Source organism: Vigna unguiculata, chromosome 6 (genome assembly GCF_004118075.2).
Source record: "Vigna unguiculata cultivar IT97K-499-35 chromosome 6, ASM411807v1, whole genome shotgun sequence".
Taxonomy (NCBI): domain Eukaryota; kingdom Viridiplantae; phylum Streptophyta; class Magnoliopsida; order Fabales; family Fabaceae; genus Vigna; species Vigna unguiculata.
Genome location: NC_040284.1, coordinates 6,647,396 through 6,670,807, shown reverse-complemented (window position 1 = coordinate 6,670,807; position 23,412 = coordinate 6,647,396). Strand labels below are relative to the sequence as shown.

At 31.2% G+C, this 23,412-nt stretch overlaps 1 protein-coding gene across 1 annotated transcript; it reads left to right on the top strand.

Moving 5' to 3' along the window:
- The first annotated feature begins 3,565 nt into the window (after positions 1 to 3,565).
- On the top strand, positions 3,566 to 4,356 carry LOC114188338 (agamous-like MADS-box protein AGL80). Its single transcript, XM_028076934.1, has 2 exons — positions 3,566 to 3,644; positions 3,780 to 4,356. Exons 1-2 carry the CDS (start codon positions 3,566 to 3,568, stop codon positions 4,322 to 4,324), a joined length of 624 nt encoding a protein of 207 aa, XP_027932735.1. The 3' UTR covers positions 4,325 to 4,356.
- Positions 4,357 to 23,412: the final 19,056 nt, after the last annotated feature.

Sequence of the window (23,412 nt, the reverse complement as noted above, 5' to 3'; positions counted from 1 at the left end):
TGGACTAGGTTTTCCTTCTTTTCGATCAAGCCTTATAATACATTAATGAAATAAAAAATAAAAGAAAATTTCTAAAAATAAACGTGAGAGGCAAGGAGGGTGTCAACACCAAATTTACTCCAAGTGAATAAAATTTATTTTGAAAAAATCAAAAATAGATAGTAACTGAAAGGGTTAAATATGTTTTTGGTCCCTTAACTTTTAGTGAAAATTGGAATTTGTTCCTCTTCAAAACTTTGGTCCAATTTAGCCCCTCAACTTGAGAACTGCGTGAATTTGGTCATTTTAATAGAATTTTTTTAAGTTTATTTGATGTTTCAAACGTGTTTCATGATATATATATATATATATATATATATATATATATATATATATATATATATATATATATATATATATATATATATATATATATTCAAATGATCAATAAGAGATTAATAAAAAAAGCACTTAGCCAAATAACTTAACACGTTCTGACTCAGTTAAAACTGAAGCATTGTGTTTTTCAATTTTGCATTGGCTCAATCGTATAGTGGCTTAAGATGCCTTGGGTCATCTAATGCCTAGTGACTTGGGTCATTTAATGACTTAGGTTGTCTAATGCGTTTATCTAATGATTATCCTTGCATTGTACTTGTCTAATACATTGATTTGTCTATTGCTTAGACTCGTCTAATACTAAGACTTGACCTTTTTGTATTTGTCAAACTTCCAACTTATGCTAACTTATCCATAACCTTTGAATATTATCATTTAAGCATTTGAATACATAAGTATTGATCATTTATTTTGATCTTCAAAATGTGTCGACTAACCTCTATAATTCATTATATAACAAATAATTTCTTGTCTGGTAGAGCGACTATTTCGTTATCATCAAAACCATATTGATTAAGTCATTGTACAAACTAAAGCAATCGCCACGAGCATGGTTTGGCAGATGCATCAAATCAATAGAGCAACCAAGATCGTATCTTGTTTCTAAAGAGAAACGAATGAAATATTACAATACTTAATGTATATATTGATGACATGATAGTTACAAAAGATGATATGGAGGAATGTAAGACTTTGAAAGAGTATTTGACAAAGGAAATCGAGATGAAGGATCTTAGGCCTTTTAAGTACTTTCTTGAAATTTTGGTCTTAAGATCAAAATTAAGTATGTTTCTCTTTCAGTGACTATATTCATTGGATATGTTGAAAGAAACTAAAATGACAACACGTAAATTATTGAATTCTCCTAAAAGGGCACTGAAATTGTGTTGAAGAAAATAACACTTTAACTAATAAATGGAGATATCAAAGACCTGTAAGGAAATTGACATATCTATGACATACCAGATCAAATTTACCTTATGCTCTTAGTATGGTTGGTTAGTTAGTGCATGCACAATCTAGGTGAAAACATATGAATGTTGTTATACAAATTTTAAGGTACACAAAAGCTCCTCCTAGAAAGGGAGTTTTGTTAGAGAAGAACACAGTCTACAAGGATGTTATGATTTATAATGATGCAAATTGGACTCTTGATAATAGAATATCAACCTTTGTATACTTCATATTTGTAAAAGGTAATCTTGTCACCTGGCTAAGTAAGTAAAAAGTTACCCATGTAATGTAGAAGTTGAACTTAGAGGAATGGTTCCTAGACTCTGTCAAGATTTGTGGCTCGAACGACTTTTTCAATATTTAAGATTTATACATACGTGTCTCATTCAATTGTAGTGTGATAATATAGTTGTGTGTGACATTTCTCACAACCTATTCAACATATCATATGAAGCATGTGAAGTTTCATAGTGTTTTCATCTAAAAAATTTAGATAAAAACATTATAAAATTCCTAAATATTCGATCTAAAGACTAACATGCAAATATTATTACCATAGTTGTGATATCTGTATTTAAAATTGTACCTAAAACTTATACAATGTATTTTACTTTTCAGTTTTATTATAAAAAAATAACTAAGTGTTCGTTTTACATCATTCATTATTCGTAATTTTGTGACAAAATTTATGTAATTAAATGCCACAAAATATATTATAAACTCAACATCCACTGTAAAAGAGGTTATGATCAGTAATAATTTAACACTCTTCCACAAAATAACACCTCTATGTATACAGAGCCTCAATATCACTTTGAAGACAAAAAATTACCGTTATCGTATGTGAATTCTCTTTGTGATCATTAGAGGTCAAATAGAAAATTTTCTATTTCAAAATGCTCATATTAATGCAATTAACATAAATTCTATATAGTGAATTATTAATTAATTAATTAATGAATTATTATTTTATATTAAATATTTAGAGAACAGTCAAATTATGTGTAAAATAATAGTCCATTAATTGTATATTTATTAATTCTTTGAACACAGTTATATAAACTAAATTAAAAAAAAAACTTTTAATTCACATCTTAAAATGTATATGTTTCAACATTTAATTTTTGGTAAATGATCATTTTCATTCCTAAAACAATTTAGTTCCTAAATGAAAGACGAATATTATTTAGTCCTAGCATATGCAAAAAAATGTAAAAATGATTTTTTGTTGTTAAATTTCTAGAAACCATTAATAATGACAATAATTTGAATTTTTAAGGACTAATTTAACATAAGTTGCAAATATTTGGACTAAATTGCATTATTTTACAAATTTAGAAATTAAATCACGTTTCCCTTCTTTTATTGATTAAATTATTTATTACATATAACAAAAAACTTGCTTTAGGTATTGAAAAAATGATAGGAACTAATTCATAAATAATAATAATAATAATAATAATAATATAATAGTTAATTACTATCTCTTACATCCTGTATTTACAATAATACTAATTCAAGATACTATTCATGCACATGCAGACGTGAAGGAGATAATAACAAATAGGTCCCAAATTTTTATGGTATTGTGACATTAGTCTCTGTATCGAAGAAAATTAAAAGGAAAATCCTTCAAAGTGTAAAGTTAACAATTACATTAATTTAAAAATAAAGAAAAAAAATATGACTAGCCTATTTAGAGACAATAAAAATGATAATGTTTAGTTAAATTCTTAAGGAGTAAAGTTAAATTAAGCAGATAAGATTAGGGAGTAAAGTGACCGGATTGCACTTATTTCAATTTTCTTACTATCAAGATTAATATGAAAATACATCTTTCAAAGATTAAATGATTGTTTACCCTTGAAAATATATATAAAAAAAGCATATTAATTATATTTTTTAATTTATATATTGTCTTCTCAAGAAGACAATAAAAAATATCATATTTAATTTATGTTCTCCTTATAGAAAGTCATTTAAACAATATTTTATTGTAAATCTTTCTAATTAATTATTATATATTTATAGATTTAATTACTCATTTTTTTGCTAAGTCAATGCACAAATTTGGCATGTGAGTCCAAAATACATCTCTCTATGAGACTTTCCATAAATTCAACCAAGTTACACCTTTAAGTTACATATATAAATAAAACAACATTGAGAATGAGAAACACACATTGAATTAGCATTTCCAAAATTTCTTTCTTTCTCTTTTTTTGTCACTATCATGACGAGGAAGAAGGTGGATCTAACATATATAAAGAATGATTCAAAGAGAAAGACAACATTAAGCAAAAGGAAAAATGGTATGAAAATGTTCTCTCTTTATTTCTTTTGAATTATGTATAAATTTCTTCATAAGATGTATTTGTTTCCTTTTAATGAAATTTTTATCAGTTTCTCTTAATTGTCTTCATGGATTTTACAATGTTTGTAAACAGGTTTAGTGAAAAAGATTAATGAAATCAACATTCTTTGTGGGATTGAAGCATGTGCTATAATTTATACTCCAGATAATCCTCAGGCAGAGGTTTGGCCATCTGATAGGGCAGTCCAAAGTGTGCTTTCTAGGTTTAGGACAGTGTCTGAACTTGAGAAAGGCAAGAAAAAGTTGTGTCAGGAGAGCTTTTTGAGGCAGAGGATCATCAAAGCACAAACACAATTGAGGAAACTAAGGAATGAAATAAGGAAGAAAGAGGTGACCCTTCTCATGTTTCAATACCTCAATGCTAAGAACAACTTTGAAAATTCAAGAATGATTGATCTCAATGATATCTCAAACTTGATTGATCAAAACTTGGAGAAAATAGAAAACAACATCAGCATAAGTCAATCCCAAAAGGTGAAAACTATTGCTGAAAATGGAGGAGAAACCATGAGTTCCCTTGTGAACCATGTTATAGGGTTAGAGACCCATGTAGAGGCAATGCAACATCATAACTTGTCTATGGACCTCAACAATGGCTATGGTAAAACCATTGGGTGAGGTTATGTTCTTAGTGCTTCACTTAAACTCATATGCCCCTTTAAAAAATCATGTTCTTTTCAATAAAGTTTGAAGAGTCTCTTTTTATTTGAACCAATGTTTAATTGTCCTAGTTTTTGTCTTTTAACGTGTCTAATCTTAGACACAAGAATAATACCAAACAAATCTGAGTCTTCATCGACATTAGTATACATTATAGAAGTTACATGTACCTATTTATATGTTTTGAAAGGAAGATATATATATATATATATATATATATATATATATATATATATATATATATATATATATATATATATATATATATATAAGTTTTTTGTCGTTAAAAAATTTAAAAGTGTTTTATTTGGGGCGATAAAATTTTGTTGATTTGCATTTCTAATTTTATTTATTTATTTTGTATTTAAATTTTGACCTTTGTATTTTTATGTGATGGAAAACATATACGTTATTATAATAAAAAAACTTCAGTAACAAAAAAAAATCTAAAAATATTTAAATAATTACTTAAAAAATCAAAATAATGATAGAGACGAAATATAAATACATATTTTTAGAAACCAATTTTAAAATTTTGTTAATACTTCAAAGACCAAAAGTAAAAAACGAAAATCATTTGGGACTACATTTAATTAGTTATCCAAATAAGATAATTCTTCCATAGTAATTAGGTTTTAAATGCATTTTTTTATTCAAGACAATTTTAATTAAACTAGTTATTTCTGTTGCAGAATTTGTATTAAACTTCAAATCTTCTAAAACCTATAATTTTATTCGCACTTACCACAGGACTAGGAATTGCTTTGGGATATTATGAATTTATGAACTTTAGAAAGTAGTTCACTTCTACCTGTACTAGTTTCGCCCATAAATCATTGATCCTACTTTACCTAAACATTAATCATTAGTAAAAAAATTAAATAAAAATGGTCAAATTGAATCTAAAAAATAATGAAAGTACAGTGTAACAAGAATGAAAATCACATAAGAGAAAAAAAGAGTAAGAGCAAATAAAAAGATTACAAATACTAGACTTCAATTATCCAAGATTGTGAGTAAAATTGTATCTCAACTATGCCTAATTGGAACACATATAAACCACTCTTGAAAATGAGGAGAGTTACAAATTAGTTAAAGTACAAACATAAGTCTAATTAACTAATTACACTACAGCAAAAATGACTCAGGTATAAAAATGTGGTTTAAACATAGTAAAGGCAACATATTTAGATGCGGCTTAAAAACTATCTTAAGCAACATTTATATAAAAGTTGTTTGTAAAAAGTGTCTGCTAATTCATAAAAATGTGGTCTAAAATACACTAAAAATTAAAGCTTTTAGATTAGAAATATTTCCTCCTTCCTTTTTTGACTGAAAATGAAAAACTTAGTTCCAAAAACTCAAAAATTTGAATTTCTCCCCCCCCCTTTGATTTTAGTCTGAAAACGGCTAAGAGCTCACAGTGTTGAAAATGTGAAGTTTTGATAAACACGTACATCAAAATCGTTGCCTTTTATGAGGATTTAAGCAACGATTTTAAAATTATTGCCTACTGAAAACTGTTGCCTATTACCTACAACTATGTTCACCTAAACTATGCCTAAAAAATTGTTGTCTAAACATTAGTTCACGATTTTTGTTGTTTAACTCATAATTTTTGTGTTGTTGCCTAAAGCGATTTTTGTTGTAATGTTAATTGATACAATGATTACTAAGAGGTAGCTTTGTGGTTAAATGGAAGAAAAGGAACCACGACATAGAAAATTCATCTTCGATTGCAATCTTGAAATTACTTCTAACAATCAACATTCATGAAAGTATTTGTAGGATTTTATTTAATGTTGACGTTCTCCATTTCAATCATCTTCCATGTACAAAGAAAATGATATTATGACATCAATGTGAGTTTCTTTTTTCTAATATATTGTATACAATCCTTAAACAAACAAATCACACTCAGACCGTCACAAAATATGATTGTCTTCTCTTAAGGAAATCCTATATCACTTATCAAATCCTTCAACCAAATGAAATAATATATTAGCTTTAGCACTGAGGAGGTTTAAATAGGGCTAATAAAACAATTTTACAAAATTTTTAACAAGGGTGTGGGGTTGTTTAATGGTTTTGTAAATGCATTCATAATACTTTCCGAAAGAGTTAGCCAATAACACTACAAAAATAATTATTTTTAGTGGGAGTTTTATTTGGCATTTCTGGGGGTTTTAACCCCCACTAATGGTTTTACCAGGGGTTTGGAATTCCCTTGGAAGAGCAAGCGTGACTAACGGATTACTCAGGGATTTTAGTAACCCCTGGAACTAGCACAACTTACTGGGGGTTTCCAAAACCTTGTTAATACCCAGGGTTTCGAAAACCCCGCTAATGCCTGGAGTTTTTAAAACCTTCATTAATGCTTGGGGTTTCGAAAACCCTCGCTAATGTTTGGGGTTTTGAAAACCTCTGCTAATGCCTAAGGTTCAGAAAACCCCCGTTAATGCTTGGGGTTCTAACCCCTGATAATTCTTCAAAAATCCTCGCTAATACCAAAAAGTTAGTCCTTATATTATTATGACATTGTTATAATGCCTAACTTGTACTTTCCTAATAATTAATTTGTTTAGTTAATTCTTTGAGTACGAAAAAACCTTATTCTATGAAATTTCCTATTTGATGGCTTAACATTTTGGTTTTCATTATTATTTTGGAGGATGATTACATTTGACAATACAACAAAAACAAAAAGAAAAGTAACTTAACGATTTTGTATGACCCTACCCTAATATAAATAAATTGAATACTCTTAGAGGTTCAATAAAAGCATTCATTTTCGTAACATATCTCATTAACTAAAAAACAAAGGCCACTTGAAAATAAACAATCAATACAAATATTTATTCAAATGGTACTAGTAGTAGACTAGGAGTCATAATGCTCTTAATATAATAAGTGTTGGAGAGGTAGCATTTGAATGATAATGACATAATAAGCAAGTACACCAATGAACCAAAAATGTAAAAGGAAATCATAGTTGCCCCCCATTAGCATAATTAACCAAAAGTTTCCTAGAGGCATATTTGTTGACATATTCTAAAAGTAAACAAATAATATCGTCTAATGTGGGGCTTGATGTTGATCATTTATTTCTTCATTAGGAACATTTCCTTGATCAGATACCTAACATAAAAAATAATGATAATTAATAACTTTCCAAATAATAATATCAAACATATATTAATTTAATGAAGATTTAGATATTACCGTTGGTGCATGATGCATAGTAAAATCACGAGGCAACTCTCCTTGGTAATTTTGTACCAAAAAATTAACCATTTCCTTCATTTCATTGAGTTAGGATGTCAATGTAGAAACCTATTTTAAAACACAAAATTAATCAAAATAGAGAAAATATCTTTTATTTTCTACTTTTGAAGAAAAAAATGGAGCTCTTTTGACAATCTTGGTTTACATAACATAGACAATCGACTTACTTCAAACATCAAATTGATAAAAGTAATGCATCATAATCAAAACTAAAAAACTGACCTGATTTTGTAACTGAGCATTAGAAGGATAACTTGAAGATGTTCCACTATATGAATGACCTTTAGAGCCAAACACTTTAGATGGGCAAGGACCCAAACCCAAACCCAAACCCCTAACACGTCCACAATGTTCTTGGCTTCCAAAAGCAAAAGCTAAGGAATCAGTACTTGATATTTCTTTTGATATAGATGATGATGATGTTGATTCATATACTTGAATTTTTTTCCTACAAAGAACATATGAAGAAACTAATTAAAATAACACAAAGCATGGTTGACAATTATAGATTATATTAGAATTGAACTTACACTGATTTCCTTCGCTTCATCACTCACAAAGGCTCCATTAGCATGTTTATGTGTTGCTATCCATACCTCTCCTTTACTAACCCTATGGCCACACTCTTCTTCCTATAAAATTGAAGAAAAAATATATGACACATAAAGCCAAAAATTGAAACAAAAAGTTCACATTAAGATATGTAGTATTGTCACCATTTCATCTCTTTTCCTTGCAATGCTCTTAGATCCACATGTGTGAGCAATGGTTTGCTTTGCCCTATTATCTTTATTTTTTAGAGCATGCTCCTAATCATCAAAGTATAAAAATTAATAATCATTAACTTGAACAATGTTGATGAAAAATAGTTTCAATATACCTTCGTTTTTGAATTTAGTTGATAATCCACAAAAGAAGCCCAATGATCTCTATTTATTCCTGTTGGAGCCATTATAATCAATTCATCTCTAGTACATGTTCCATCATTTCTAAGTTGCCACAATTTTTGTCGATGGTCTCTCCACTTTATGTTAAGTGATTTGATGATATGGCTTATATGAACATCGGAATGGACATCAAACTTAGCCTTCAAAACATAAAATAATTAAAATTAATAAGAGTTATAGTATAATTAAATTATACATTAAGCTTTTACAATGTTGACCTGAATATTGTTCTTAAGTACATCTTCTTTATAATCTTTAGGAATCTTCTTCCAACTTGAATAGCTAATGGGAAGAGAATTAGAGTTTCTTGCAATGCTACCTAAGAACCTATTCATTAATGCTCCACCATCTGCAATTGGTTGATTCTCATTATTCCACTGCACAACAATCCTTTCATTAGGAGGTAAATGCCACACATCATTGGTTCGTAGTTGTTTTGTAATTCTCTTTCCTTGATCATCTACGAAATATGAGAAAATAATTGTTACTAATTTATTATAAAGACAAATATTTGTATAATATATTACGTAGTACTTTGTACATAGTTGCTTACCAATCACATTAACAAACCATGCTCTTTTTCGGGTTGCAAGCCTTTGTTCATCTACTTGCAACTCAGTCTCCGCATTTTCTTCCTCTTCATTTTTAGAATATGAATGTGATGTAGTTGGTATTGTTGGTTCAGATAGAGGAAAAGATTGATGTGGTGGCTGAGAATTAGATTGAGGTGCAATTAGGGGTTGAAGATATCCTCACTTTCAAGGTTCTTGAAAATACATTGGTTAGATATTTCTAAAAATGAATATAAAATCAAATTGATATATACAGAATCTAATGTATAATATAATATATACAAAATACAGAATATAAAATAGAATACAAAATATATATAGAATATGACCAAAAAAATTACTTGGCTGAGGTGTAGATAGAAGTGGAGGACAAGCATATTTAGGACCTTGTTAAATACTTTCTTGAGATGCAGATGGAAGTGGAGGGGAAAATGAAAATGAAGGACCTTGTTGAATATTTGCTTGAGCTGTAATTGGGGTTGGAATTTGTACTTCAAGTCTTGGAGGTTGAGTACTAGGTAGTGAATAATGAGTACTCACTTCAGGTTTTGACTTAGACTTACTTGAGGTTGAAAATTTCATCTTCAAGTCTCCTAAGAACTGATAAAAATTGATAAAGTTAGAAAAAAATTACAAAGCCATGCACAAAAGAAAAGAATTGAAAAACATGCTTATAGGATTGAAAACATTTTAGAGCAGCTAATTAGATTTTCAATATTCAAGCTTGTCTTAATACATTTAAAGAAAATAAGGATAGCTTAAAACATCAACTCTAATAGCTAAACACTATTAGGACTACCTAAAGACTTTCAAAACACTTTTTTACAACTCAAAACATTTAAGGAAACATGTAAGAAAGCTCAAAACAGTAAAAATAACTCTGAAAGTGTACACAAATTTATCATCTTGGCATATTCTATACGTCAGCTAAATTCATATAGTAACAAGTTATTATTTGATGAAGCAAGTAACATCGGATTAAAGGGGATAACTTAGATATTAAACGGAACACGAGTCATTATAATAATCTGCCATCAAATGAGATATTCATGGTGATTTGTTTGTTCATATTAAATAAAACAAGCCATTTTACTTCAACTTTGGTCAGCACTTTGCACTGATAATGATCATCATAGTTTATCCAAATAAATAAAGTCATCATTCTCATGCTTGTTGGATAATGTTAGCTAAGAACTAGTAAAGTGGTAAAGTTGTGTTGACTTGGAGAATCAGACTCGGAGGATGGAAAGCAGTATGAAGCTAGGTTGCAGCAAGCAAGTCAAGGCTTGATTAGAAGAATACCAACCCAGATATAATAGAGGGGAAAAAAGAAAGAAAACCTAAACCCTAGGAAGAATCAAAATTGAATATGTTAAATTTACATTAATAAAACATTTAATCTCCACAAGTTCAATTTCTAAAGACAAGTCACGAAAATATGCTTGAGTTTTCAGGATTATATTATATAAATTTCATTCATTACTCGTATAATATTGAGCTAATGCTTATATTTGATTAAAAATACACCAAAATAAAATAAGTGAATTGAAAAAGTTATAAAATAAAATAGTAAAATTAAAGGAAAGTGTAAACAAGCAAATATTAGAACTTCCAAATAATGTAAATAAATGACTGAATCAATTAAGGTAAATGTAAACGAAAAATAAGTGATCTTTTTTAGTGCATGATACAAGCATATTTTTGAAGAAAAGTAAAACAATTCATTGCTCCTAAATCACAAAATTCATTTGTTTTTACCATGAATCTTATAATCTTTTTAAATATTTACTTAACCATTAAATTGATAGTCTTTGTCTCTTTAGAATGTGATTCGAATAGCATATAAATATGTGTTTGTTATTTTTCTATTGTTCTAGAGGTTCTCTACCAATGACATGTTATTCTCATTTTCAATATGAAGTTCCAATATAGTCATTTGCACTGACAGAATAAGATGTGAGTGTGAACGAAAGATAAGTGTTTGATGTCCTTCCTATATCCCACTTGGCACTATATAGCATATCTCAGCCACTCTTCACCATTAGTCACAACACCGCACCTCACTGACACACAACACACTTGGGAGGAAGGGAACATAAGCATAATATTATTAGCAGGGTTGTACTATCATTGCCGAGTGACTATAAATATAGATGGTCAGATGCTGCATTTTGGTATTAGGTGGAAGTATCTGGCATACACAAGTGGGGTTGGTATGCTGAATCTAACTGCAAATCACTATTATCACATTTGAATCTTTAAAGCCAATGCAAAATAGATTTCATAATGGGGTTGGTATATAATTTTGTACTTTCTGCGTGAATAGGTCATGCACCACCATTGAATTGACCACACTGAGAAAAGATATCATAAACTTAATGTTGCAAGCCATGATAGCTATTAAGGAAGTGACATAATTACCTGAATGAGATTGATGATGAGCTGCAGATGTAACTACATGTCTCCATGTAGAAGATTTCTTGGTTGACATTTTCTTCTTGGTTGATATTTTCTTCATCTTCAGGTGGTCTAGAAATAAGATAAACACATCAAATTAAACAATGAAGGATAATAATTTAAGATAAATTAGTAAAATGACTCAACAATAAACAAGAACATTTGGATTAACAGCTCCTCTGTATCTAATGCCTTATAGTTTCTAAGCTTTCATTTTATCTTGGTGAAGATCTAGATTAGATAGTGAAATTTTTGTACTGTGTTAAATGCTAGTGAGCTAGTTTAGAAGTCATAGCTGATGAGTGCGTATTTTTACCCTCATTAAGTGTTTAATTCTGGGTATTTAATTGAATTTTTGTGCTTAAGGATTGATTTAATTAGAATTTTTTATTATTGGATTTATTTAGTACATAAGGTAAAAATGGTATAAAAATTGATTTTAGTTGCATAAAATATTATTGGATATTCTAACGTTTGTTAATGCAGTTGAAATTTAATTTGGGTTATTAAAAGTTTGGATTTGAAATATTCAGAGTTACAAAATATGTCCAGAATTAGGAAATTCTGGAAAAATAAAAGTCATGTTGATATGAGTGGATTGTTTCTATGATTTGCTAATTGAGTTGATTTGAGAATTTCTTGATTAGATCTTTTGTGAAAGAGTTTGACCCTGTGAGTCTTAAGCCTTAATGTAAAGGATGGACCGCCATGTGTCATTCCTATTTTTACCTGAGTGACTTGCTCATGTTTGTTTATACTCAAATGTTTAGCTTAACTCTTTTGTTTTGCATCTTAGGTGAATATGCATGATTTGATATGACTGAGGCATTTCTTATTTTTAGCTACTTGGCCAAATAAGCCCAACTTGATATTAATCCATTGGTAGTCTCTTTGAGCTTTAAACCTCGTTTTCTTGACCATATTCTACCTTAGGAAGAAAGAATGAGCTAATTGATTGTGTTCAGGAATGGTTGAGGAATAAAGTGTGTGGGTGAGTACCTCACCCACAAATTAATAAAAATGGCAAAAGGAAAAATTGTTGATGAAAAAGTGCTGAATAATTGCTTTCTAAAAAAAAGAGAGAGCAACAAAGCAATAAACGAAAAAGAGTTGTTTTTGAAATTATGCTCCATTATTCTTCCTACATTACTATTTTAAAAACCCAAAAGTCCTAAAAATTTTCTTACCTTTGCCTTGGCCCCGTTATAACCCGTGAAAAGTCCTCATGATTTTTGATTGCATATTTTTTGACAATTTTTTAATATTAGAGTCTTGTTAAGTATTAGGAGTGTTTACTTGCATGGGTATTTTGAGTGAAAACACAAGCTAAAACACTTGAGAGAATTTTGGTGAGAAAATACACATTTAACTTGAGTAATTTCTTTCATAATTGATTGTCTTGTGAATTCAAAAGATTAACTCATGTGTGAAAAATATAACCTTTACATTTGTATATACATGACGATTTGATCTCTAGAAGATTGATTTGTCTTCAATGATGTTCATTCATTTGATCCAGTGTTGATGTGAAATGAAATACCTCAGAACAAGTTTTGAAATTACTCAATTTTGCACAGGAGTGCAAAAGGATAAGTGTGTGGTTATGATGAGTGCGTATTTTTGCCCTCATTCAGTGTTTAATTCTAGGTATTTAATTGAATTTTTGACGCGATCAAATTAATACTACTAAACTATAGCAACGTCAGTATTGCTAAGATAATAGTCAACAAAATAGATAGAGTAAAGTAACCCAAAGTTGTCTCCCAACGAACACGAAATTGATTTTTAACAAATTAGTTCTTATAAATTCATACAAAAGAGTTAGTAAAAAAAAATAATAAAAATACAGGAGGATTAAGATAAACAAGAAAGAAATAGAAGAGATAAAAAAAGATAAAAACAATAGTAAAGAAAATAGATTGATTCCATTGCTTTTTCAAAATAGATTCATCATCGGTTATCTAAAGATTATTGCTCAATTAATTATTGTTGTAGATTTTCAAATTAATCAATGTAAAGTCTCAATTAATTTGTTGGTGTTCTCACTTTTAACCAAAGTACAGTCTCAATTAAAAGTGAGAACTTTTAGATTATCTACAGTAAATTCAACCAAAGTACAGTCTCAATTAAATTTTACTATGCCTAATCATGTCCATTCTTTTATCTCCTCACCAAATAAAAAGTTTAATTAATCAAAGTAAAGTCTCAATTAATTGTAGTTAGAGTAAATACCTTTAACCAAAGTAAAGTCTCAATTATTGGTAAAAACTCATTTAATCACATGAAAGTTTCTAAATAAAACCAAAGTAATGTCTCAATTAAATTTAAAAACCCTTCACTCATATGATCAACATGCATATAGATTTCAAATCATTACTTCTTACGTGATTCAAAGATAAAAGACATAGATGAATTAAAACCTCAACAATAATAAAATGAACAAAGAAATTATTTCATTCTAACCTCAGAATCCATAATGAAATTACAATGGAATCAACCCAAGAAGTTTAGCAATCCATGGAATACAAAATAAGAATAAAAGAAGAATAGAGAGAAGAAAAGAGAGAGAAAGAAATTAGGCCCCCTAAGGGTTCCTCAATTCTGACATGCTGAGCTTCTTCCTCTGCTTCCCCCTTAGTCTCTTTAGGCTTCTACTGGACTTTGGGCTTTATTTGTCGGTTGCTAAAATCTTTTATTTTTATTTAATTAATTAGCAACTTAATTTCTGTCCAATTTCCAATTATGCCCCTCTAGTTTGACCATTTTTGTAGTTTTGACCAGAATTTGACCAGCGTTGACTACTCCATTGACCAGTTGACCAGTTTGACTGTGCAATGAGAATTTGACACATGGCAATGCACTTTCTCTCTCCAGAATTAGGGTTTCTACAGATTGGAGATGCAATGATGGCTGCTCCTCTACTGCCGGCGCTGGCTCGTGGTTGCCATGGCTGCACTTACGTTTTCTTCTTCGGCGAGGTGAGTGAAACGGTGATGAAGATGGTGTTTGCGAGGAGATCTGCATTGGGTCGTGTTGCAGAGAAGATGGAGAGTGTTGCTGCCATGGAAGTGGTGTTGTTCTTGCTGGTGCGTCGTGAGTCCAGACAGTGACGATGGCGGCTCACGGTGGCGCGAGGTGATGTTGTGCGTTGCTTGGACTCGCTGTCACGGTGGTGATATGGATTGCTGTTGTTGCGTGTGTCAATGGTGGCAGCGTTCCACAATGGTGGTCGGGACTGGTTCGCGGTGTGCGACGAAGATGTAAGTGATGAACGGTTGCTAGTGCATTGCAGAACGAGCAGGTGCGTGGTGGCCATGACTAGTGGTGGCTACCGGCGAGAAAGATGGAGGGCGGACGGTGGCTGCCATGGTGATGGAAGGAGATGATGAAAATTAGGGTTAGGATTTCATTTTAGAAGATGGTGATGTGGCAAGATCTGAGTGGTCAATTTGGTGAGTGGAGGATTATGACACATATCAGCATATGGTTGGCCTGATTTGAAAGGTGGGGATTGCCACATGGCATAATCTGGTTAAGTGGAGTTTAAGTGGTAGGAGGGGTGCAACTAAGTAAAAACTAGGGGTGTAGAACAAGTTTTTGTGGTCCACTTGTAGGACAAGTGTGTAAATAAGAACTGAGGGTGCATTTAGCTCCTGATTTATTTTTTTCCAGAATTTCCTAATTTTGGACTTATTTTGTAACTCTGAATATTTCAAATCCAAACTTTTAATGACCTAAATTAAATTTTAGCTACATTAACAAATGTTAGGATATCCAATAATATTTTATGCAACTAAAATCAATTTTTACGCCATTTTTACCTTATGTACTAAATAAACCCAATAATCATAAATTCTAATTAAATCAATCCTTAAGCACAAAAATTCAATTAAATACCCATAATTAAACACTGAATGAGGGAAAAAAATACGCACTCATCAATAGCCTTCACATGTATTTTCTCTAAAAGCTTCTAGTTTGAACTTTTATTTGGCCTTGTATGTTATATGATGAGAAGGTGAACTCACTGTTGATTCAAAAAATGCAATATGAATATGGTGGTGTAAAAGAATTTACTATAAGCATAATAAAGTTATAAGCATCTTCGAGAAAAACTTATAAAATTTACAAAGACCTATAATCAAAAGTAACAAGAGAAACATGGCGCTAATTGATTTGACAACTCAGCAGAACATTTGGAACATGGCCAACAACATTGTTAACAACAAACAAGAACAAAGTGATAATAGAAGGCTCAGTGTGTGATTCTTCACAAGTCACAGACTGGTATTTAAGGAATATGAACTAAGAAACTTATATAATTACTCTAATTCACATCAAGTTTTTTTTTTGCATTTGTATCTTGGTGATAAACTAATAATGAGAAAGCTGATAATACAGAGTTTACATTTAGTTAAAATTAGGACAATTCAAAAGTATCTTCAAGTAATAATTTTCATTTGTTCATCCAAATTCATAATAATATATTCAAATTCATAAACATACTATTCAGTTTTTCATTCAAAGGTAGTCTTAACATTATTCTAGGATGCAAATGAGTGCTGATTTCCAAAGTGCAATATATTTCTGTTATGCATTACGTTGAAAGAGTTGAGCAAAACGAAAAAAACATAAACCAAATCAACCCTACGATGGAGTCGACTGAGGTCCGGCGAGAGGTAACATCACGGTGGAGTCGACGATGGCCCGACAAAAAAGGGAATCCGATGAAAAAGGAGATTGATTATTAAGTGAAGTTAGGGAAAAATCAAGAGATAAATAAATGAACACGAACTTGTTTGTAGTGAGAACAGGGGAGGCATGCTGAAATCAGATAAACGAAGTTGAACGGAGACGAAAATGAAAACATGGAGACGAAATGGGAAGAACGGAGAAATTGAAAGCAGGATTTTACCTGATTAAAGAGAGAACGATGAAATTGAAAGAAAGAATATCTTCCTCCAAGGGCACAAGCCACAGCTGTTACGGCACGAACGATGAAGCAAGCAGACGAACTTGAAATTGAAATCGAAAGATATGAAATCAGAGAAAGGAAGATAAATCGAAATTCACCGAGTCAAAAATGAAAATAAATCGAAAGAGACGAAAATGATGGAATGGCAGGTATAAAGTTTACCTTCTGCTTCTTCTTCTTATGAGTGACACTTTACTCTTTTCCTGCTGAACGATGGAGTTTCATAAGCCATCGAGTCAGCAATACCTTCTTTCAAAGCAAAATAGTTTCCTGACCCTAACCAAATTAAAATTTTAAAAAACTATAAAATTTTACTGTGGTTTTTTTAAGAACCCCTCTTACATAACGAGGGTTTATAAAACCTCAAGTATGTATATATCTTACCGAAAGTTATTACAACCCCAAGCAATAAACCCCGGTTATAATAACATATTTTTGTAGTGTAAGAAATGTATGATAGAAGTTTAACAATAACACATTTTTATTGATTCACCCCTACCTGAGTTATATACAATTCTTCGGAGCCAATGTCAAGATATTCCTGATGTAAACTCAAACCAAAAAGAACAAGAATAACCTAAGTTGTCACAATGAAGAGTTGCTACAAGATCTCAAGAGAAGATAATAAAGAATAAGAGCTTATAAAGAACTTTCAAGATTGTAGATGGAGACATACAAGGGAAATGTATAAAAAGCTTGAAGAAGACATTAGAAATATAAATAATTCTTATAATCTCCTTGTAAATAAAAATAAAGATAAAATAGAATATAATTCTTTAGAGTAGAAATAAAAGGCAAGAAGCTTTGTCACAAGGATAACATACAAAAGCAAAGGACTTTATTGGCAGTAAGGGCCTTGTTTGGAAGGCTTTTAACATAAGCCAAACATGCCCCTTGCCTTTTAATTTTTGTGAGCCTTGTCTATATAATCATGATGATTGTCATTCATAAAACAACTTGAGAAGATTAATGAAATTGTGAGAAGCTTTCCCATTCTTGAGTTCGATAAGTAAGTCCCCGACCTTGGAATCTTATCTTAAGTTTTCATATTCAAGTGGTGATTGTCATTTGCACTTATCTATTTTAGAGTGCCATGTTCCTTATCTCTTTTGTCTTTCATCTTTGTGAAATCATTTTCTCTTTTGTCCAAACAATCAAACATTTACGCTTATATAACCAATTGGTTAGATATGTGTCCAATGGCAAGATTCTAAGAACTTGTGTGTGTGTCTTCAATTTCTTTTCCTATAATGAATTGCATAGAATGTTTTCTATTCTTTTCGCTGGATTTGATTTGATCTTGAGTTCTTCAACTCTGACTACTTGGTCAAGACTCATTCAAGACAATTAAGGTGACTTAAGTCATTTCAGCTAATAAACTAATTTGTTCTTGGTTTCTATGGATTAATAATCCATCAAGAGGCTTCTATATAATTGGTTAGTTTTGTTCAAATTCATGTTCTTAAATATTTCTACATATTAGTTTGGTCTTAAACCTATTTTGTTAAGTGTTCTTAAAATTATATTAATCCTAAATCATGTTTGATTGATGCTACCCATCTTGTTCCTACATGGAACATTATTAGTTAAGCTAAAAAAATCATATTATAAGTTTTTGTCAATTTTTACTTATTATAATGAATACGAAAAGCTTCTCCGAGATGTTTCTTTAGGCTAAATATAAAAAGTTTCTCCAAGTCATATCACAAAGAGATGTTATTTTTGTTGAGACCGTAAAGGAAACAAATAAAAGGAATTATGTGTTGTTTTTTATTGAAAGGAAGAACATAAATATATACATTAGAAAGTATCTATAATTAATATATATAATCCCTACTTACCCTATTATTCCTATAATAATGCAAAATTGTTCCTATAAATCAGCTATTTTAATAATTAAAATAATTTCTCATGATTTAATTTCTAACACTCCCCCTCAAGTTGGAGAGTGAATATCAAGAAACAACTTATTCATAACATGTAGGTTCAATATCATTAGTAATAGTTGCAATAAAAGACTGGTGTTGAGGGTTATAATGATCATAAGAGATAAAATTATAGAGAGGATATCGTATACCTTTATTTGAAAAAGATAAGGAGGATGACAATGGGTTACGGGACATTACCTAATTGCAAATATAATATCGTAAAGTTGCAGGAGGACCATGAGATCGTTAAAAACGACGCAAGGGAACCATAGGTAGGGAATTAGTGGAAGGCATAATTGTGTTTTTTGTAGGTGGTGGTGGAGTGTATGGATGAGCCGTAGACGGAGTATTATCTGGGACAACATTAGGTATGACATGGTCTAAACCCATTTAGTTCCAATTATATTCATATCATCGATTTTAGGCACTAGAAATCACACATAATTTCTTGTGAATTGATTGAGTTCATCTTGCATAGCAACAATCCAATTACTATCATTCAAAGCATCATTCACATTTTTAGGTTCAATTTGAGATACAAAATCAACATGTTCACAAAATACAATTCTACGTCTAGTAGATACTCCATGTTTGATATCACCTATGATGTTGTCCTTTGATAAACCTCTAGGTTGAATCCAATCCTTAGGCAAGTTGTTGTTTGCAACTTTTTCAATCGGTTATTTTTCCTTTTCAACCGATTGATTTCCTATAGTAGAGGGCTTTTCTACAACAGAAATTTGTTCCTAAAGTAGATCTTCTTCATCTGCATTCTTTGGCACTTTATCTTGCAACTTTGGGTTAGTTTCATCAAATACAACATGCATGAACTCTTCAACAGTCATTAGTCTCTTGTTATACATTATATATGCATGCCTTTGTATAACATAACCAAGAAAAACATTTCTTTTATAAGAAAGCAATGTATGTTATATGATGCATGATGCAAATCAATCAAGTATATATTGTTGACTTTTTCCTATCAATACAATACTACCACATGCATCACAAATAAGACAATAGTTTGGTTCAAACACAACTTTAAAACCTTTGTCACACACTTATACTTATCAAATTGTGTTTCATCCCTTCTACCAACAGCACATTCTTGATGTTGAAAGAGGATCCATTGCCTATGACTCCATTTTCTAGAATTTTTCCTTTGTTGTTGTCTCCATAGGTTTCAAACCCTTCCTCTTTCAACTCCAACTTTGCAAACTTGGTCTTATCCCCTGTCATATATCTCGAACAGCCACTATCAAGGTACCACAAATCTTTCTTATCACCTTTTATGACCTGCAAAATAGATTTAGATTACTTGGTACCCTTTGATAGGTTGGGTCCATCATGGTTATACCTTTCTAAATCCTTTTGGGATCCATTTCATAACCCCTTTAGGAAAATCATAATTTCTAGCATGAGAGTTCTTAATGACATGACCTTTTTGTATACAGTAGTTGCAGGAAATGAATGACATATCATTTTTCTTACTGTTTGAAAAGAAACTAGAGAACTTCTAGGTTTTCTTTTGAAAAGTGAGATTGTAACCAAGTCCAGATTTGCAAAACACACAGTTTTGAGAACCAAGAACAGCCTCTAAGTTTGTTTTCCCTCTTGTGAACTTAGCACAGGTCCTTAAAAGGTATTTCACTTGATTTTTCAAAATTGTGCAGTTTTCACAGGGTTTTTCAGCCGGTTGATTTCTAAAACAATCGGTTGAATTATTGTAAATCATTTCCAAATGTTCGAAATCAGTTTTTAAATCAACTATTTCTTTTTCCAGTTGACTGACTCTGTTTTCCAACCAGTTGTTTAAGTCTTTCAATCGATTGTTAATGCAAAAATCTTGTTTTTGCTTCATTATGCAACTCTTCAAAATCATGCAACAATTGATTGTAATCATTTTTTTCTAGAGAACTTACTTGACTTGAGGAAGATGACTCATAACCAGCCATGAGGCATAAATTTGCTTTTTCACTCTCATCTTGTGAAGAACTACTTGTTATTGAATCATCATTGTCCTCCCATGCAATGTATGCTCGTCTCTCCTTTGGCATTTGGACATTCAATTTGGATATGTCCTTGTTGTTGAATCATCATTGTTAGCATTTGGACATTCAATTTTGATATGTCCTTGTTTTCCACAGTTATAACAAGTAAAATTAGAAGAGTTTGATTCATTTCGTTTGGAAGTATACCTCTTGGAATGACCTTTGCTACCTTTCCTTTTGAGATACTTACCAAACCTTTTGACAAGGAGATTCAAGTTCTCACTTTCACTAGATTCAGCCACCTCATCCTCGGGTTCCTCATTCTTCTTGGTACTAGTCTTCGAGGCTATGTTCCTTACCTTTTTCTCACTTGACTCAAGCTCATTTAGCCTTTGCATCTCAATCTCATGCTCCCTAAGCTTGCCATACAATGTAGTTGTGGTCAGTGTAGATAAGTCTCTTGTTTCTGATATAGCCGTGACCTTTGGTTGCCCGGATCTATCAAGACACTTCAACACCTTGCTGTTTAACTCCTCTTTGTCAAATTCCTTATCCAAACTCATGAGATGGTTAACTATGTGAGTGAATCTCTTTTGTACATCAACTATAGATTCTCCTTGTTGCATCTTGAATAACTCATACTCTTGAATCAAGGCAAGCTTCCTTGATCTCTTCACATCATTAGTTACTTCATGAGTCACTTCAAGAACTTCCCACATTTCCTTGTCACTCTTGCATTGTGAAACACGAAAAAACTTATCCAAGTTGAGAGATGACGTGAGGATATTCTTAGCATTACAATCATATTGGGCTCTCCTCCTTTCTTCCTCAATCCATTGAGTCCAAGGCTTATCAACCTGCACATTTGCAATAGTATGCTTAGAAGTGTATGGTCCATTTATGATTGCATCGCATATCCCTTCATCTATTGATTCAATGAAGATTTTCATCCTAATTTTCCAAAATTGGTAATTAATGCCACTAAACATAGAGGGTCTATGAATTGAGGCACTTTTAGCAAAGGGTAACTTGTTTTTAGCCATTTCAAGTAGTTCAAAAATAGATTTAGGACCTTACTTGAGAGAATTTCAAGTACCTAGCTCTAGATACCAATTGTTAGTTTTGAAATGGTTGAAATGCCAAGAAGGGGGGTTGAATTGGCTAGTTAAAAATTTAGGCTATCTTTAAAAGTTAAAAATCCTCTTTAATTGAATCAATTCGATCACTAAGTTAGGATGCAAAAATTGTTGGACAGTATACTTTCAATCGGTCAAAAACAAAGTTATTCGATTGATTTTACTAAACAGATTTTGTACTGGTATAATCAACCGATTGAGACAGAAAAATAGTCGATTAAAATACTTGAAAAAATACAGAAATACAAATTCGAGATTTTAACCAAGAACAATGCATAAGAACAATCAAGATAGGTTGTAATTTATTATTCAAACATGATCTATGTTGTAGAGGCCATCAAAACACTCAAGAATATGAAAAAGATGATTTAAACACAAATTCTTTAAACTTTAGATGATTATGCAAGAGAGAAGGGTTAGAGAAAAGATTGGAGTACAAGATTTTTATATTGGTCCACTCAAACTTGAGCTACATCCAATTTGTCAAGGCAACTCGAGCCTGACTTTGCAAAATTTCAAAAGATTTACAAAGTTTACACTCTCACACTTTCAAAATAAGCAAAACACGCACTAAAGAATCTTGAATCACATAAGCAACAACACAGCAAGAACCCTCTTGTAGACTTGGAAAACCACCAAGCACACACACAAAGCTTGAGAAAGATCAAACCTTAGTGGTAGCACAATTTTGCCTACCACAAACCACCTTCTTCAAGCTTCAAACACAAGTTGAAAGCTCCAAGAATTGATCTAAGATCAATCTTCAACAACTGCAATCTGAATGATCACGAAAGAGAGAGATTTCCCAGGTTTCTAGAACAGTTTCGCGCTCAAAATTGATCAAGTTATCTCTCTTTCAAAAATCACAGCACTTATAGTCAAACTGTTACAAAGTTCAATAGGTTTATTTCCAAATCAATCGACTGATTTCACTTAAATTTCACTTTACTTAAGTGAAATCAATCGATTAAAAAATAAATCAACTGATTGAATAGGTCATAGTTTAAGACTACTACAACCAACCTTTTAACCTGTTGAAAAATCATTCAATAGATTAAAAACACATTTTAACCTGTTGAAAAACATTTCAATAGATTAAAAAACACAAGAAAGACCAATTACATTAAATTAATGCTACAAGGTCTACAATGTGAATTACAAACATCGAATACACTTTCCTAATGATTTATCCATGTGGAGAGCACACATTCCAAACTTGATCAACATGAATACCATCAAATCTCCTTAACTTCATCAATGTAGGCATGATTCCAAGGAAATGGCTTTAAGTAGGTCAAAAAACTTCATCAAATCTTCATGAGACACACCACCCATGCTTCACATGTCAACAATATCCTCATGGAAGAAAAAACATGACGACTAATGAAGACTTGGAGAGTTTCGAGATCATATAACTTGTAAGCCTTTTGGATAAGAGGATAACCAAGAAAAACACATTTTTGGGCCTAAGAAGCAAACTTATGAGAAACATGAACATTAGTAGCATAAGCAAGACATCCAAAAACTTGAATGTGTTAATAAGAAGGGACTTTACCATATAGGTGCTTGAAAGTTGTTTGACGTGATATAAGAGTCGTAGGCAACCTATTAATAATATGGACAACAATGGAAACACATTTTGCCCAAAAGTGTGGGGGGAAGGTGAGCTTGAAAATAAAGAGTGTGTGCTAACTCAAGGATATGTCTATGATTACGCTCGACAACACTGTTTTGTTGTGGTGTGTAAGTGCAAGA

What these genes read in the sequence shown, in the direction of transcription:
- LOC114188338 (XM_028076934.1), top strand. Translation starts at nt 3,566, where the DNA reads ATGACGAGGAAGAAGGTGGATCTAACATATATAAAGAATGATTCAAAG. An exon ending in ATTAAGCAAAAGGAAAAATG is followed by an intron (nt 3,645 to 3,779) that starts GTATGAAAATGT and finishes GTTTGTAAACAG; the next exon opens with GTTTAGTGAAAAAGATTAAT.